Source organism: Oncorhynchus masou, chromosome 8 (genome assembly GCF_036934945.1).
Source record: "Oncorhynchus masou masou isolate Uvic2021 chromosome 8, UVic_Omas_1.1, whole genome shotgun sequence".
NCBI lineage: Eukaryota > Metazoa > Chordata > Actinopteri > Salmoniformes > Salmonidae > Oncorhynchus > Oncorhynchus masou.
Window position 1 is genome coordinate 42,768,973 of NC_088219.1, and position 17,053 is coordinate 42,786,025.

The 17,053-nt window shown below is 45.1% G+C and overlaps 1 protein-coding gene across 5 annotated transcripts; it reads left to right on the top strand.

Annotated features, from left to right (window-relative positions):
• The first annotated feature begins 227 nt into the window (after nucleotides 1–227).
• On the top strand, nucleotides 228–12,853 carry LOC135544698 (RING finger protein 122-like). Of its 5 annotated transcripts, none has more exons than XM_064972527.1 (7): nucleotides 228–350; nucleotides 480–632; nucleotides 1,984–2,167; nucleotides 9,549–9,594; nucleotides 11,079–11,120; nucleotides 11,552–11,634; nucleotides 11,789–12,853. In XM_064972527.1, the coding sequence occupies exons 3-7, from the start codon at nucleotides 2,058–2,060 to the stop codon at nucleotides 11,901–11,903; spliced, it is 396 nt and encodes a 131-aa protein (XP_064828599.1). In that variant the 5' UTR covers nucleotides 228–350; nucleotides 480–632; nucleotides 1,984–2,057; the 3' UTR covers nucleotides 11,904–12,853. The 5 variants fall into 5 exon arrangements, with proteins under 5 accessions (XP_064828599.1, XP_064828597.1, XP_064828600.1 ...); XM_064972525.1 differs by having other exon boundaries at nucleotides 483–632; XM_064972528.1 differs by having other exon boundaries at nucleotides 228–345.
• Nucleotides 12,854–17,053: the final 4,200 nt, after the last annotated feature.

A 17,053-nucleotide genomic window follows, 5' to 3' on the forward strand; every position in this document is an offset into this window, starting at 1 on the left:
TTCAAAGATGATGGTACAAAAAATATATATTTTACCAGATCGAATGTGATATATTCTCCTACATTAATTTCACATTTCCACAAATTTCAAAGTGTTTCCTTTCAAATGGTATCACGAATATGCATATAATTGCTTCAGGTCATGAGCGACAGGCAGCTAGATATGAGTATGTCATTTTAGGCGAAAATTGGAAAAAGAAAGGGGCGGATCCTTAAATGAATAGGCTTCCCTCACGGAATTAGCTGTAACGTTAATGTTGTGTATGACAATACCAAAGCAGGACTTCTCGCGTTACGAAAATAACAACAGATGTAGAATCCAGAAGTAAAATTGCCTACAGATGTGGTAAGGTACGAGCCACGGTCGACTCCTTTTGCATCTCTATGTCAACTTTTTTCTTTGTCTTTTTTAAAAGTGGCAGTATACCTCATGGCAACATTTTCATCTTTATGTCTGTTTTGGTTGGGACATTGGAAAAGAAGGACCATAGAGAGAGAGAGAAATTCCTACTGAATGAAGAATGTATAGTCCAGCTGTGAGCCTCATCCATTCACGACGAACCACGGGTGTTTATGAAGAATCAACATGTTCTACCATCGAGGGGCAGTCTGTGAGCCTTCTTCGTTATAACGGTAAGAATTTATTTGGTTTCTGTTAACGTTTCTTGTTTTTCAAAAGATTAACTTCACCACTGTGTGATATTGCATTGTTTTGATGGTTTTGCAAGAACAAGTTATGAGCTGACACCACTATGTGACTTTTTTTTATTTTATTGTATGATATGCGCAAATTTCGCTCATAACACCAGGTCTACTTGCATCACTTTATAGAATCGTTTCTATTACTAAACACATTGGGGATTTCGTCGACACATATCCTCCGGTGAAAATAAATGATATGATCGTCAGTAATGGAATGTCATTGTCCCTTGGTGACTTTACGTCACTGTAAGTATGCAGTGTGCGCAACTTCTCATTTGTGCGCAAAGAGTTCTTAATATCCAAGTCTGTTTTATGGTAAATTGAGACAACAGACAAGAGTAAACTTACTGATTCTATACTTTATATTACACACACTTATACATTTGCCTTCAAATTATCTTGGGGAAAAAAGTGGATTAAGTGTTTGGAAATCACAGTCTCGTATCCAGTGGTTCTTCTAACAGTGACCCACACCAACATCTGTGCTTCAGAGTGCACGCACAAGCGCACACACACACTGCGCACACACACACCTGCAGTGTGATCTCTGTTCTCTCAGCCAATAAACTGAACATGTGCTGCTTGACCAATAGAGTTTAGGAATATAAACAGTCTGTAGGCAAGGGCTTACCTAGGGCAGTGTGTACCGTGTGCATGCGTGTGTGTACGCATGTGAGCAGGTTGTTGTACTTGGACCAGGACCTGAAAATACAGCTATTCTGTATTCATGCTGTACAGTCTTACATCAGAAGACTAGGGCATCAGTAAGCCCATATAGATGTAACCGATGTGAAATGGCTAGCTAGTTAGCAGTGGTGCGCGTTAATAGCGTGGGTGCTTCGTGGGTGGCTGTTGTCGATGTGTGCAGAGTGCCTGGTTCGAGCCCAGGTTGGGGCGAGGAGAGGGAAGGAAGCAGTACTGTTACATAGACAATAGTCACATATTTGGATCAGCTCACCTCCCCCAATCCCACCTAACATTAGATACAAACTGCCCTTAGATCAGTGTCTATTGGCAACTTCATATCCTGCCAGCTTCACAGCACCTGTGCTACAGTATGTCTCGCCACAGACTGCATCACTTCCTGCTTTGTCAGCGCCTGTTGTCTTATCCCTCAACCACAGCAGAGACAGGCTGGGTTTCTTACTGTTAGCGTGTGTATGTGTTGTGTTTTTCTGGCGTGAGTGCTGTGCGTTTGCTTGCATTCTTTTTTTGTAATCAACATCCTTAACGTGCACGTTTTTTCTGAAATCATTGAATGTTTGTGTGTGTCTCCCTCCAGGGTGTGTGTCTGGTTCACTGTCAGAGGGGAAAGATCAGAGGTCACAGCAGGTCGGGGGCTAGAAGTTAGGGATCATGTCTGCCGTGACGTTCCAGGACCTTCCTCTTAACATCTACATGATCATCTTCGGGACCGGAGTCTTCATCTTCGTCCTCAGCCTCATCTTCTGCTGCTACTTCATCAGGTAAACATATCCCTCCATCTAGTTATCTGTCTGTCTGTCTGTCTGCTAGTGTTGCTTTTCACCTTTATTTAACTACTGTTGGCATGACACAGGACTGATGGTAGCGCTCACCTTGACTTCTCCGGACAAGCTTTTTTCCGGATGCCCCAAACAATTGGAAAGGGGATTCATCAGAGAACATGACTTTACCCCAGTCCTCAGCAGTCCAATCCCTGTACCTTTTGCAGAATATCAGTCTGTCCCTGATGTTTGTCCTGGAGAGAAGTGGCTTCCTTGCTGCCCTTCTTGACACCAGGCCATCCTTCAAAAGTCTTCGCCTCACTGTGCGTGCTGATGCACTCACACCTGCCTGCTTCCATTCCTGAGCAAGCTCTGTGCTGGTGGTGCCCCGATACCGCAGCTGAATCAACTTTAGGAGACGGTCCTGGCGCTTGCTGGACTTTCTTGGGTGCCCTGAAGCCTTCTTCACAACAATTGAACTGCTCTCCTTGAAGTTCTTGATGATTTGATAAATGGTTGATTTAGGTGCAATCTTACTGGCAGCAATATCCTTGCCTGTGAAGCCCTTTTTGTGCAAAGCAATGATGATGGCACGTGTTTCCTTGCAGGAAACCATCGTTGACAGAGGAAGAACAATGATTCCAAGCACCACCCTCCTTTGGAAGCTTCCAGTCTGTTATTCGAACTCAATCAGCATGACAGAGTGATCTCCAGCCTTGTCCTCGTCAACACTCACACCTGTGTTAACGAGAGAATCACTGACATGATGTCAGCTGGTCCTTTTGTGGCAGGGCTGAAATGCAGTGGAAATGTTTTTTGGGGGTTCAGTTCATTTGCATGGCAAAGAGGGACTTTGCAATTAATCGCAATTCATCTGATCACTCTTCATAACATTCTGGAGTATATGCAAATTGCCATCATACAAACTGAGGCAGCAGACTTTGTGAAAATTAATATTTGTGTCATTCTAAAACCTTTTGGCTACGACTGTACAATATAAATATAGGACAAAACACACATCACAACGAGAGAGACAACACAATGCTACATAAAGACAACAACATAGCAAGGCAGAAACACATGACAACACAGCATGGTAGCAACACAACATAACAACAACATGGTAGCAGCACAAAACATGGTACAAACATTATTGGGCACAGACAACAGCACAAAGGGCAAGAAGGTAGAGACAACAATATATCATACAAAGCAGCCACAACTGTCAGTAAGAGTGTCCATGATTGAGTCTTTGAATGAAGAGATTGAGATAAAACTGTCGGGTTTGAGTGTTTGTTGCAGCTCGTTCCAGTCGCTAGCTGCAGCGAACTGAAAAGAGGAGAGACCCAGGGATGTGTCTGCTTTGGGAACCTTTATGTGACTGGCAGAAGGAGGATGTGGGCTGCAGTAGATATCTCAGATAGGGGGAGGGAGGCCTAAGAAGGTTTTATAAATAAGCATCAACCAGTGGGTCTTGCGACGGTATGCAGAGATGATCAGTTTACAGAGGAGTATAGAGTGTGTCCTATAAGGAGCATTGGTGGCCGAATGGTAAAGAACGGTAAAGAACATCGAGCCGCTCGAGAGAACCCTTACCTGCCGATCTATACATTATGTCTCCGTAATCTAACATGGGTAGGATGGTCATCTGAATCAGGGTTAGTTTGGCAGATGGAGTGAAAGAGGAGCGTTTACGATAGAGGAAACCAAGTCTAGATTTAACTTTAGCCTGCAGCTTTGATATGTGCTGAGAGAACGACAGTGCACCGTCTAGCCATACTCCCAAGTACTTGTATGAGGTGACTACCTCAAGTTCTTTTTACCAAACCACGTGACCTTTGTTTTGGAGGTTTTCAGAACAAGGTTAAAATTAGAGAAATCTTGTTGGACACTAAGAATGCTTTGTTGTAGAGCATTTAACACAAAATCCAAGGAGGGGCCAGCTGAGTATAAGACTGTATCATCTGCATATAAATGGATGAGAGACTTTTGACATGAATCTTATAAATTAAAATGTCCAAATTGGGGTGCAAACAATTAGCTTAATTTATCAGAGATCAAATTATATTTCAACAAAAGAATGTTTCAGGAATGATAATCTTATCAGTTTCTAACTACAGAAATATTCTTTGTTGTGCGTTTTGAGGTGGAATAGGCCTCGGGTACATCTTGATTTTACCATCTTAGATCAATAGATCTTTACCATTCAAAATCACTATAATCATTATGTTGTTATGTCGTTTGATTGGTAAAGACACATTCAAATTGATAACATGATTGAATAATTGGTTAATTAAAGTATGCAGTATGCATTGAAGCATAAATACTGACGATCAAAAAATACTGACGTAAAACATTTCAAAGGTGCCCAGTGATTGAATAGAGCAGTCGCTGAGTTTCTCATTATGGATCAAGTGCCATTCTGTGACTTTGGCAGATATGCCTACTTTTTTTAATGTGGTATCGATTTGTTATCTGACAGGTGTGGCATATCAAGAAGCTGATTAAACGGCATGATCATTACACAGGTGCACCTTGTGCTGGTCACAATAATAGACCACTCTAAAATGTGCAGTTTTGTCACACATCACAATGCCACAGATGTCTCAAGTTTTGAGGGAGCATGCAATTGGCATGCTGACTGCAGGAATGTTCACCAGAGCTGTTGCCAGATAATTGGTTGTTCAGGTCTCTACCATGAGCCACTTCCAACGTTGTTTTAGAGAATTTGGCAGTACATCTAATCGGCCTCACAACATCAGACCACATCAGGCTTCTTCACTGCAGGATTCTCTGAGACCAGCCACCCGTACAGCTGATGAAACTGTAGGTTTGCACAATCAAATAATTTCTACACAAACTGTCAGAAACCATCTTAGGGAAGCTCATTTGCATGCTCATCATCCTCACCAGGGTCTTGACCTGACTGCAGTTCGGCATTGTAACCGACTTCAGTGGGTAAATGCTCACGTTTGATGACCATTGTCACACTGGAGAAGTGTGCTCTTCATGGATGAATCCTGGTTTCAACTGTACCAGGCAGATGGCAGACAGTGTGTATGGCGTCGTGTGGGCGAGCGGTTTGCTGATGTCAACGTTGTGAACAGAGTGCCCCATGGTGGTGGTGGGGTTATGGTATGGGCAGGCATAAGCTACGGACAACGAGCACAATTGCATTTTATTGATGACAATTTGAATGCATAGAGATACCGTGATGAGACCCTGAGGCCCATTGTCATGCCATTCATCCACCACCATCACCTCATGTTTCAGCATGATAAATGCACAGGCCCATGTCGCAAGGATCTCTACACAATTCCTGGAAGCGGAAAATGCCCCAGTTCTTCCATGGCCTGTATGCTCATCAGACATGTCACCCATTGAGCATGTTTGGGATGCTCTGGATCAACATGTACGACAGCGTGTTCCAGTTCCCACCAATATCCAGCAACTTCACACAGCCATTGAAGAGGAGTGGGACAACATTCCACAGGCCACAATCCACAGCCTGATCAACTCTATGTGAAGGAGATGTGTCGTGCTGCATGAGGCAAATGGTGATCACACCAGATACTGACTGGTTTTCTGATCCGCGCCCCCTACCTTTTTTTTAAAGGTATCTGTGACCAACAAAATCTGTATTCCCAGTCATGTGAAATCCATAGATTTTCTTTTATGAACAGTAAAATCTTAGAAATTGTTACATGTTGCGCTTATATTTTTGTTCAGTGTAGATCCCCATGGATCTTGAAATGTCCGAAATGTGTTTGCATGAGTGTGTGTGTGTCTGTTGTTCCTGTTACTGTAAGGCTTCTCTAAAAAGCTCTTTAGAATCAGGTCCAGGCTATTGTTGTCATGGGGGACTCCTCACCCGTCCCTCTGTTTCCTCTGTCCTTAAGTATTTCCCAACTCAAACAATCAGCTGCAGATAATTATCAGCCTGGTTTGTCCCTGAGTCTATTTAAGGCCTCAGGCAGCAGCCCCGCGGTTGGAAGTAAACGTAGGGTCCTCCTCCTATCCTGAACCTCCCACACATAGGGCCCGATAAAATCCACGATGCAGAGAACGCAGACGGGATCACGGAATCCTGACATTAAAACGGAATTTAACAATATTCAAAAATGTATTCATCTTAGTAAGGCTTCAACTAAATGTATTGAAAATTAATTAATTTGCCCAAGTTCATCATAAGACTATAAATAGTGATTTGTATTTCCTGCAACTTTCTGAAGAGTCAATGAGAATTGCTCTGGTCTGTGAATGTGCGGTGCGCGTGTCTACCACATTGTGTAGCCTTTAGCAATGATGCTAATGAAAAGTCTTCTGGTAGATAGAAATGTGCCTTTCCCAAAAACCTTCTCAATCAAGTGTTAACTACAAAGTAACCTGGCAGAATTATTACATTATTATTTGCATCAATCCAGTGGGTATTTGTTTTGCAAACTCTACCATCACAAAAAAAACACACTAGACAACAGCCTCTTGCTAGTTGCACGCTGTAATTAAAGGGTAACTACACACACAAATCTAAATTTCTCTATTTATCTCAGACCTCAAAAAGTGGTCTCCTAAATGTGGTTTAAGCATTGTTGTGGACTCACAAAACAACTAAATTGGATGGTTTTAAAACGTGTGAATTTGAGAGCAAAAACCAAAGAAAAACTGGAAAATGGAAACCTTGAAATAACTAAATGGAGAAAACAGAATTTGGGGAAAATCGAAACGGAATCAGGCAAAAAATAAAACTGATTTAATAGGGTCCTACACACACTTATACAAACACACACAGTAGACAAATTAACATTCACACACACTCACACAAACAAAACACACACATGCACATTTTAAGACATGAATGTCTATTGTTTTCATCCGTGTTGTGACAAAGAGGATATACCACAGTGGTAACTGGAGACTGCTCTGGGTCTGAAGAGTTATTGAGCCTTAATGAAGTGAGATTGTGTTCAGTGTGAACAACACAGCACTGTGTCTGGGGTATGACCATCTTTGCTCCTCAATGTGGTCCTTTCAAAGTGGCAGAGAGGAGAGGAAAGCAGAGGCATTATGCCCATTGAAACTGAGTGGACACAGCGGGGCACAGCGGGGCACAGCGGGACACAGCGGGGCACAGCGGGACACAGCGGGACACAGCGGGGCACAGCGGGACACAGCGGGACACAGCGGGACACAGCGGGGCACAGCGGGACACAGCGGGACACAGCGGGGCACAGCGGGACACAGCGGGACACAGCGGGGCACAGCGGGGCACAGCGGGACACAGCGGGACACAGCGGGACACAGCGGGACACAGCGGGGCACAGCGGGACACAGCGGGACACAGCGGGGCACAGCGGGACACAGCGGGGCACAGCGGGGCACAGCGGGACACAGCGGGACACAGCGGGGCACAGCGGGGCACAGCGGGACACAGCGGGGCACAGCGGGACACAGCGGGACACAGCGGGGCACAGCGGGACACAGCGGGGCACAGCGGGACACAGCGGGGCACAGCGGGGCACAGCGGGACACAGCGGGGCACAGCGGGACACAGCGGGCACAGCGGGGCACAGCGGGCACAGCGGGGCACAGCGGGCACAGCGGGACACAGCGGGACACAGCGGGACACAGCGGGCACAACGGGGCACAGCGGGACACAGCGGGACACAGCGGGGCACAGCGGGCACAGCGGGACACAGCGGGCACAACGGGGCACACCCTTTTACTACTTCTGTAAACGTACTACCATCTGTTTGGTGTAAACGTACTACCATCTGTTTGGTGTAAACGTACTACCATCTGTTTGGTGTAAACGTACTACCATCTGTTTGGTGAAAACGTACTACCATCTGTTTGGTGAAAACGTACTACCATCTGTTTGGTGAAAACGTACTACCATCTGTTTGGTGAAAACGTACTACCATCTGTCTGGTGAAAACGTACTACCATCTGTTTGGTGAAAACGTACTACCATCTGTTTGGTGAAAACGTACTACCATCTGTTTGGTGTAAACGTACTACCATCTGTTTGGTGTAAACGTACTACCATCTGTCTGGTGAAAACGTACTACCATCAGTTTGGTGTAAACGTACTACCATCAGTTTGGTGAAAACGTACTACCATCTGTTTGGTGTAAACGTACTACCATCTGTTTGGTGTAAACGTACTACCATCTGTTTGGTGTAAACGTACTACCATCTGTTTGGTGTAAACGTACTACCATCTGTTTGGTGAAAACGTACTACCATCTGTTTGGTGTAAACGTACTACCATCTGTTTGGTGTAAACGTACTACCATCTGTTTGGTGAAAACGTACTACCATCTGTCTGGTGAAAACGTACTACCATCTGTCTGGTGTAAACGTACTACCATCTGTTTGGTGAAAACGTACTACCATCTGTTTGGTGAAAACGTACTACCATCTGTTTGGTGTAAACGTACTACCATCTGTTTGGTGTAAACGTACTACCATCTGTTTGGTGTAAACGTACTACCATCTGTTTGGTGTAAACGTACTACCATCTGTTTGGTGTAAACGTACTACCATCTGTTTGGTGTAAACGTACTACCATCTGTCTGGTGAAAACGTACTACCATCAGTTTGGTGTAAACGTACTACCATCAGTTTGGTGAAAACGTACTACCATCTGTTTGGTGTAAACGTACTACCATCTGTTTGGTGTAAACGTACTACCATCTGTTTGGTGTAAACGTACTACCATCTGTTTGGTGTAAACGTACTACCATCTGTTTGGTGAAAACGTACTACCATCTGTTTGGTGTAAACGTACTACCATCTGTTTGGTGTAAACGCATCTACCATCTGTTTGGTGTAAACGTGCTACCATCTGTCTGGTGAAAACGTACTACCATCTGTCTGGTGTAAACGTACTACCATCTGTTTGGTGTAAACGTACTACCATCTGTTTGGTGTAAACGTACTACCATCTGTTTGGTGTAAACGTACTACCATCTGTTTGGTGTAAACGTACTACCATCTGTTTGGTGTAAACGTACTACCATCTGTTTGGTGAAAACGTACTACCATCTGTTTGGTGTAAACGTACTTCCATCTGTTTGGTGAAAACGTACTTCCATCTGTTTGGTGTAAACGTACTTCCATCTGTTTGGTGTAAACGTACTACCATCTGTTTGGTGTAAACGTACTTCCGTATCTGGTCATTTTTACACAGAATTATTATTTGGCGATCAGTGCACTTCAAAAGTAAAAATACAATTTTGACCGAGGGCCAATCGTTTCAGCTTATGTACCTCTCGGGTGATTACAGACAGGTGCATTGAAGAAACCACTGTCTGTCCCTCTGTCTGCCTGTCTTCTTACTCAGTGGTAGTAAAAGTCTCTCCTCTCTTTCTCCTCCCAGTAAACTAAGGCACCAGGCTCGGCGAGAGAGGTTTGGATACAAAGCGGTAAGTCACGTCACAACACCACGAAAAAGTCACCTTCCTGAAGTCTGTCTTCTATAAGTCAGTCATGTTCAACACACTGCACGTATAACATAATTACTGCATGACACGTTTGTGTACAAACTCAGGGTGCCTTCCAGGTCACCTTTTTTGCAGTCGTGCTGTCCATATAATCAGAAGCACAGTGCCTGGAGAGTTGTTTAAAATCTCAGGAATACATTACAGAAATATATTGTAACTGCAATGAAGACCGTCCCACATCCATCCTCACAGTGTCTCCGGCCCCCTGGTGTTGAGAGCAAAACCATCAAACCTCACAGTGTCTCCGGGCCCCTAGTGTTGAGAGCAAAACCATCAATCCTCACAGTGTCTCCGGCCCCCTGGTGTTGAGAGCAAAACCATCAAGCCTCACAGTGTCTCCGGCCCCCTGGTGTTGAGAGCAAAACCATCAATCCTCACAGTGTCTCCGGCCCCCTGGTGTTGAGAGCAAAACCATCAAGCCTCACAGTGTCTCCGGCCCCCTAGTGTTGAGAGCAAAACCATCAATCCTCACAGTGTCTCCGGCCCCCTGGTGTTGAGAGCAAAACCATCAAACCTCACAGTGTCTCCGGGCCCCTAGTGTTGAGAGCAAAACCATCAATCCTCACAGTGTCTCCGGCCCCCTGGTGTTGAGAGCAAAACCATCAAGCCTCACAGTGTCTCCGGCCCCCTGGTGTTGAGAGCAAAACCATCAATCCTCACAGTGTCTCCGGCCCCCTGGTGTTGAGAGCAAAACCATCAATCCTCTCAGTGTCTCCGGCCCCCTAGTGTTGAGAGCAAAACCATCAAACCTCACAGTGTCTCCGGCCCCCTGGTGTTGAGAGCAAAACCATCAAACCTCACAGTGTCTCCGGCCCCCTGGTGTTGAGAGCAAAACCATCAAGCCTCACAGTGTCTCCGGCCCCCTAGTGTTGAGAGCAAAACCATCATCCTCACAGTGTCTCCGGCCCCCTAGTGTTGAGAGCAAAACCATCAAACCTCAGTGTCTCCGGCCCCCTAGTGTTGAGAGCAAAACCATCAACCCTCACAGTGTCTCCGGCCCCCTAGTGTTGAGAGCAAAACCATCAAATCTCACAGTGTCTCCGGCCCCCTAGTGTTGAGAGCAAAACCATCAAACCTCAGTGTCTCCGGCCCCCTGGTGTTGAGAGCAAAACCATCATCCTCACAGTGTCTCCGGCCCCCTGGTGTTGAGAGCAAAACCATCAACCCTCACAGTGTCTCCGCCCCCCTAGTGTTGAGAGCAAAACCATCAAACCTCACAGTGTCTCCGGGCCCCCTGGTGTTGAGAGCAAAACAATCAACCCTCACAGTGTCTCCGGCCCCCTGGTGTTGAGAGCAAAACCATTCCAATGATCTTTTAAACACGCCTTCATCTTGTGAATAGAAAACCTGTTTCATTCCATGTTTGTCTCACAACTCTAGCGGTAATCACTGATGCTTTTTCACAGGTGGTATTCAAAGGGGATACAAAGAAACTGAATCTGCACGGGGTAAGCTTGTTATTCTTCTTTCCATTATGCTTCTGTTTAGTGCACTCTGCACTCTGCACTCTGTCTAACCACCTTCTAACCACTCTGCACTCTGCACACTGCACACTGCACACTGCACACTGCACACTGCACTCTGCACTCTGTCTAACCACCTTCTAACCACTCTGCACTCTGCACTCTGCACACTGCACACTGCACACTGCACACTGCACACTGCACTCTGCACACTGTCTAACCACCTTCTCTCTCTCCCATGGTTTCTCTCTCTCGCTCTCTCCCCTGGTTTCTCTCTCTCCCCTGGTTTCTCTCTCTCGCTCTCTCCCCTGGTTTCTCTCTCTTGCTCGTTCTCCCCTGGTTTCTCTTTCTTTCTCTCCCCTGGTTTCTCTCTCTTTCTCTCTCCATTGCTCTTCCTCTACTTCTCTCCATCACAGCAGACATGTGCAGTGTGCTTGGAGGACTTCAGAGTGAAAGATGAGCTAGGAGTGTTGCCATGCCAACATGCCTTTCACCGGAGGCAAGTGTCACCTCACCTCACACCAAGCAGATGGAATTTATGTGCCAGATGTGTGTGTCTGTGTGTGCGTGTGTATCTGTACGTGCATATGTGTGTGTGTGTGTGTGTATATGCGTGCATATATGTGTCACTGAATTGTTGTTTGCTCCTGCAGTTGCCTGGTGAAGTGGCTGGAGGTGCGCTGTGTGTGTCCCATGTGTAACAAGCCCATCACTGGACCACCTGAACATCACCACAGCCTGGGCACACTACTGGATGAACTGGTGTAGCGTGTTGTCATGGCGATACCGTTGGAACGGAGTGGTGTGACGTGTTGATATGACAACACAGTTGGAATAGACTGGTCTAACAGACTATGCGTTGTTAAAGTGAATTTACCGGACAAACTGTTCTTAAGGTCCAGGTAGAAAACTACAACAATGGAGAAAAAAAGATTCAGATTTCAGACCCTCATGTATTGATAATGAGACGGGACACAGAGCATTATGGGTACTGTAGTATATCATACTACACCTTATCAAGTGGAGTCAGTCATTTAATGCCCAAACCTCTACAGTGCTCACTCAACCAGTTTCAGGAATGAGGGCAGGATTCCCAAACCAAACTCTGGGACTAAAATGTCCCCCTCAACCCTCAGTCACTGTCTGGACGAGGGCTTACCTGTTGAGGGAGAACTTCAGGTAACTCATGGGCCACATTGCCGAACGCCCAGATAAAAAAATATGATGTAGAACAGACATGCCTCTCTGAAATGTAGGGTGAGGAATCACGTCAACTCTATTTGTGCCATTTCTATCTGCAACATCCAGTATGTTGCAACCCTGGGGATGATGACATACATTTATTATTACTGTGACACGTTTCCTGCTGACTACACTGTGTGTGTGTGTGTGTGTGTGTGTGTGTGTGTGTGTGTGTGTGTGTGTGTATCCTGCTTATATTAAGTGGGTGTGACACACTCCTGTTTTGACCTGTAGGAGGAACCGACAACGACAATGCATTTATTCCGACCAGTAGTTCCTATAGATTTGCCAAACAAGCTTTTGCAGTTTATTGTATTTAGAATGAAGAGCGATTCAGACTCATTCCCTTCTGAACGGTAAACTGAAGTACTGCCCAATAGCTAAGTCGACATTCCCTACGCGAACAGCGCAAAGATTTTTCTATTGAAATGGAAATCATAAGACAATATCTGCTTTAGTAAATATGAGAAAAGGTCTATGGGTCCGGATTTGTTCTATGTCCTATCATGTTTGTGGTGTGTGAACGAACAGTCCTCTACTGTGTAGAGCCAGGAGGAATAGAAACACACCTCATCTACCTTAAACCCCCTCTCACCTCTGGGTCCTCTCACCTCTGGGTCCTCTCACCTCTGGGTCCTCTCACCTCTGGGTCCTCTCACCTCTGGGTCCTCTCACCTCTGGGTCTGAGATACGACATGGCCCAATACTTCAACCATTCCCCTCCCTCCCTTCCGCAAAGTACTCACTGACTTACTGGATGGGTAGAAGACGTTCCACCACATGGCTTCCGTCAATACAGTCAGGTCAGATGTGTGAATATTTAGTAAAAGAGGTTTTTTTAAGTATTGCAACAGGCCCATGGATTTTATAGTCTTGTTTCAGTTGCCATGTTTGTGCTTCTGTGAATGTTTCAGGGGTCACTTCTCAACACCATCCATCTCTTCATCACAGAGTGTTATTATGGACTGCCCTCATAACAGCAGTTACACCATGAAGCCTGGAAGGGTCACTAGGACTATAGTCACTCGAGGGCCAGTCTGTCTCTGCTTTTACCATACTTGACATTAATATTTCAAAGGAGTTGGCTGAAGCAGGCACCCAAGCTACTAAGTGGCCAGGCTAGATCGAACAAGTGACACTATTTAAATGAGAACTGACAAAACAAATGTGTGCCATCTGTTAGGGGTTAACCCTTCACACTCCGACCCGTATACCGGTTGAAAAGTGAGTATTTGGACACTGATAAACGGCTAAATTGGAACGCAGTGGCTGTACAGTAACTTCCTGTACATGACATCGGAGCTCAGGGTCTCCACTTCACAGCGCTGTACGAGTTTTGACTGACAAGAGGTTTGTCACGTGCTTCGAAAACGTTTACATTTGAGTCTTTAATCCAGAGCGACTTGCAGTAGTGAGTGCATACATGTTCATACAGGTGTAGACTAACAGAGAAATGGTTACTTATGGATTCCAACCATGCGGATTTGAGATAAAGATTTTATGAAATAGTGACATGAGGAATAAATACACACTGAATAACGAATAATGAGTAAAAAAGTAACATGGATTTATCCAGGGAGTACCAGTACCAGTACCAGGTCGATGTGCAGGGGTACAAGGTAATTGAGGTAGCTGTGTACATACACAGAGTGTACAAAGCATTAGGAACACCTGCTCTTCCCATTGACATTGACTGACCAGGTGAATCCAGGTGGAAGCTATGAGCCCTTCTTGATGTCACTTGTTAAATCCACTTCAATCAGTGTAGATGAAGGGGAGGAGACAGGTTAAAGAAGGATTTTTAAGCGTTGAGACATAGATTGTGAAGAAGTGCCATTCAGAGGGTGAATGGGCAAGACACATGATTTTGCCTTTGAACGAGGTATGGTAGTAGGTGCCAGGCACACCGGTTTGAGTGTATCAAGAACTGCAACGCTGCAGGGTTTTTCACCTCAACAGTTTCCACTGTGTATCAAGAATGGTCCACCACCCAAAGGACAGCCAGCCAACTTGACACAGCCGTATATATTATGGATCCCCATTCGCCAACGCAGTAGATGCTCTTCCTGGGGTCCAGCAAAATTGAACTGTGGGAAGCATTGGAGTCAACATGGGCCAGCATCCCTGTGGAACGCCTTCGACACCTTGTAAAGTCCATGCCCTGATGAATTGAGGCTGTTCTGAGGGTCAAAGGGCAACTCAATATTAGGAAGGTGTTCCTAATGTTTGGAACATTCAGTAAAGTGACGAGGCAACAGGATAGATAACACACAGCAGCAGCAGCGTATGTGGTGAGTGTAAATGTGTGTGTGTGCTGTCAGTATTCATGTGTGTGTGTGGTGTCAGTATTCATGTGTGTGTGTGCTGTCAGTATTCATGTGTGTGTATGGGCTTATGTAGCACGTGGGTAGAGTCCAGTGTGTGCAGAGTGCAAGAGTTAGGAGGATCTGAGGGCCCATGACAATTCTTTTCTGCTTCCTGAGGCGGGAAGAGACGCTGATGGGCCATCTTCATGCTAATTCCTATTTCCTTGACACCAAGGAACTTGAAGCTCTCGATCCGCTCCACTACAGCACCATTGATGTGGATGGGGGCGTACTCGCCCCTTTGTTTCCTGTAGTCCACAATCAAGTCCTTTGTCTTGCTGAAGTTGAGGGAGAGGTTGTTGTCCTGGCACCCCTTACCAGATCTCTGACCTCATCCCTATAGGCTTCCAGTCTGTGCGAAACAGTCCTGTTTGAGTTTTTGTTTGGGTACTTCCTGTTTTGAGTTGCCCCCATCCCTCCCACCATTTGGCAATTTAGTTATTTTTTTGTTGTCGGAGTGAGGGAAATGCTGTAAATTATGAGGTCTATGTGTAAATACCGCTTTGATGCCTATGTTTGTTGTATTATGAAGAAAGATTGCCGAGCACCTTGCATCCGAACGCACTCATGATTCCATTCTTTGCGCACAAAAATCATGTTCTGCTTCTTTGAATTGCCTTGTGAAAGCCTAACACTATGTTCATATTTGATCATTTAGCTAGTCATTTTTGCAATAGAACAAGCTTTCAAATTATGCCCAGCTGAACCAGATTTGGATTTATAATGCACCGTTTTTTTGAATTGCATAAACAACAACAGTCGTTGTGTAAAGGTGGGGGCGCAGGGTTGTGTTCCAAACAAAATAACTGCTTGCTCCAGTTCCTCAACGGCACAGCTAGGAAAGAGGGGGAAAAAAGCACCTTACAGTTGAAGAATCTTCTTTGAGTCTTAAAAGTGAATTTGAATGAATTAAGAATATTCTGGAAAGTGCGCACAGTTCCTATGTTACTGAACGTATCCATCGTATTTTCAGGTGTCATTACATTAAAACAGTAAATGCAAAATGACCATAAAAACAACAGTGTAATGTCTGGGTTCAGGCTTGTGTCAGGTGAACTGTCGTGTCCTCACCTTTAGTCTAATCATTTACAGATAATCTCCAACCTGTTCCTTTTAATTGGTTATGGTTATGGGAAGAATATCAAAAGCCTTGTCCCCAGAGCTTATGCTAAATTGAGGGGAGCCATTTCTGGGGACACTCTATGTCCATAGATGATATTAAAGAACATGTGAAGGGAGGCAGAGTGATTGAGGCCAAACGGGTGATCAGTAGGAAAGAGGGTCAAAGAAATGAAAGATTCCACTCCAACACATCATTATTCGTTCCCTTCCTTCACACTCTACACGAGAAGCGCCACTGCTTTCAGTAGCATCATGATCTCTTTTTCCTATTACTTTCCACTACAGACCATTCATGTCCTCCTCGCCCATATCATCAGCACAATCAACCATGTTGATCGCATTCCAGCGCAGCTGCTGCTACTCCAAATCACACTATTCGCCGCCATCACCACCCGCTGCCAGACTTGCACAGGCACAGACGCCCATTTCTAGACACTAAATGCACTCACACTAAATAGTAACTCTATAGTTAAGACGATGCTGACCTCTGCTGGTGAAAGGTGTGAATTGCTACAAAGTTGCACACAAAAAGTAATGTCAATGATGCCCATCTCATCTCGTTCAGCCTATAGATTCTTGTAATGTATTAATCTAGACAACGGTACGTCACCAAGTAAAAACATTTGCATAACTCTGCATCATTGGGAAGGGCTCGTAAAGCAAGCATTTCACAGTAAAGTCAACACAATTTGATTTGCCTGCCTTGATAGCAGTGCATTGAAATGAGTTGTTACATTTGTACTGTATTATTTAGGGATCCCCATTCGCTACTCTTCCTTGGGTCCAAACGCATTAAAGCACACATTTTTTGTAAATAATTGTACATCATATAACATTTCAACAACAAAATGTATTATAAACTGTGTGGTTCGAACCCTGAATGCTGATTGGCTGACAGCTGTGGCATATTGGACCATATACCAAGGGTATGACAAAACACCTGGGGGGGGGGGGGGCTGTGTTATATTGCCAATATACCACAGCTAAGGGCTGCGTCCAGGCACTCCGTGATGCGTCGTGCCTAAGAACAGCCCTTAGACGTGGCATATTGGCCATATACCACACCCCTCGTGTCTCATTGCTTAAATACCACCATACAACAATGTTACAGTGTGTGTATAGAGGGCATGTGCTAGCGTGTCTCTTCAGTGCGCTTTGTTCCATAAGGTTTCGTTTTGTGTTTTCTTT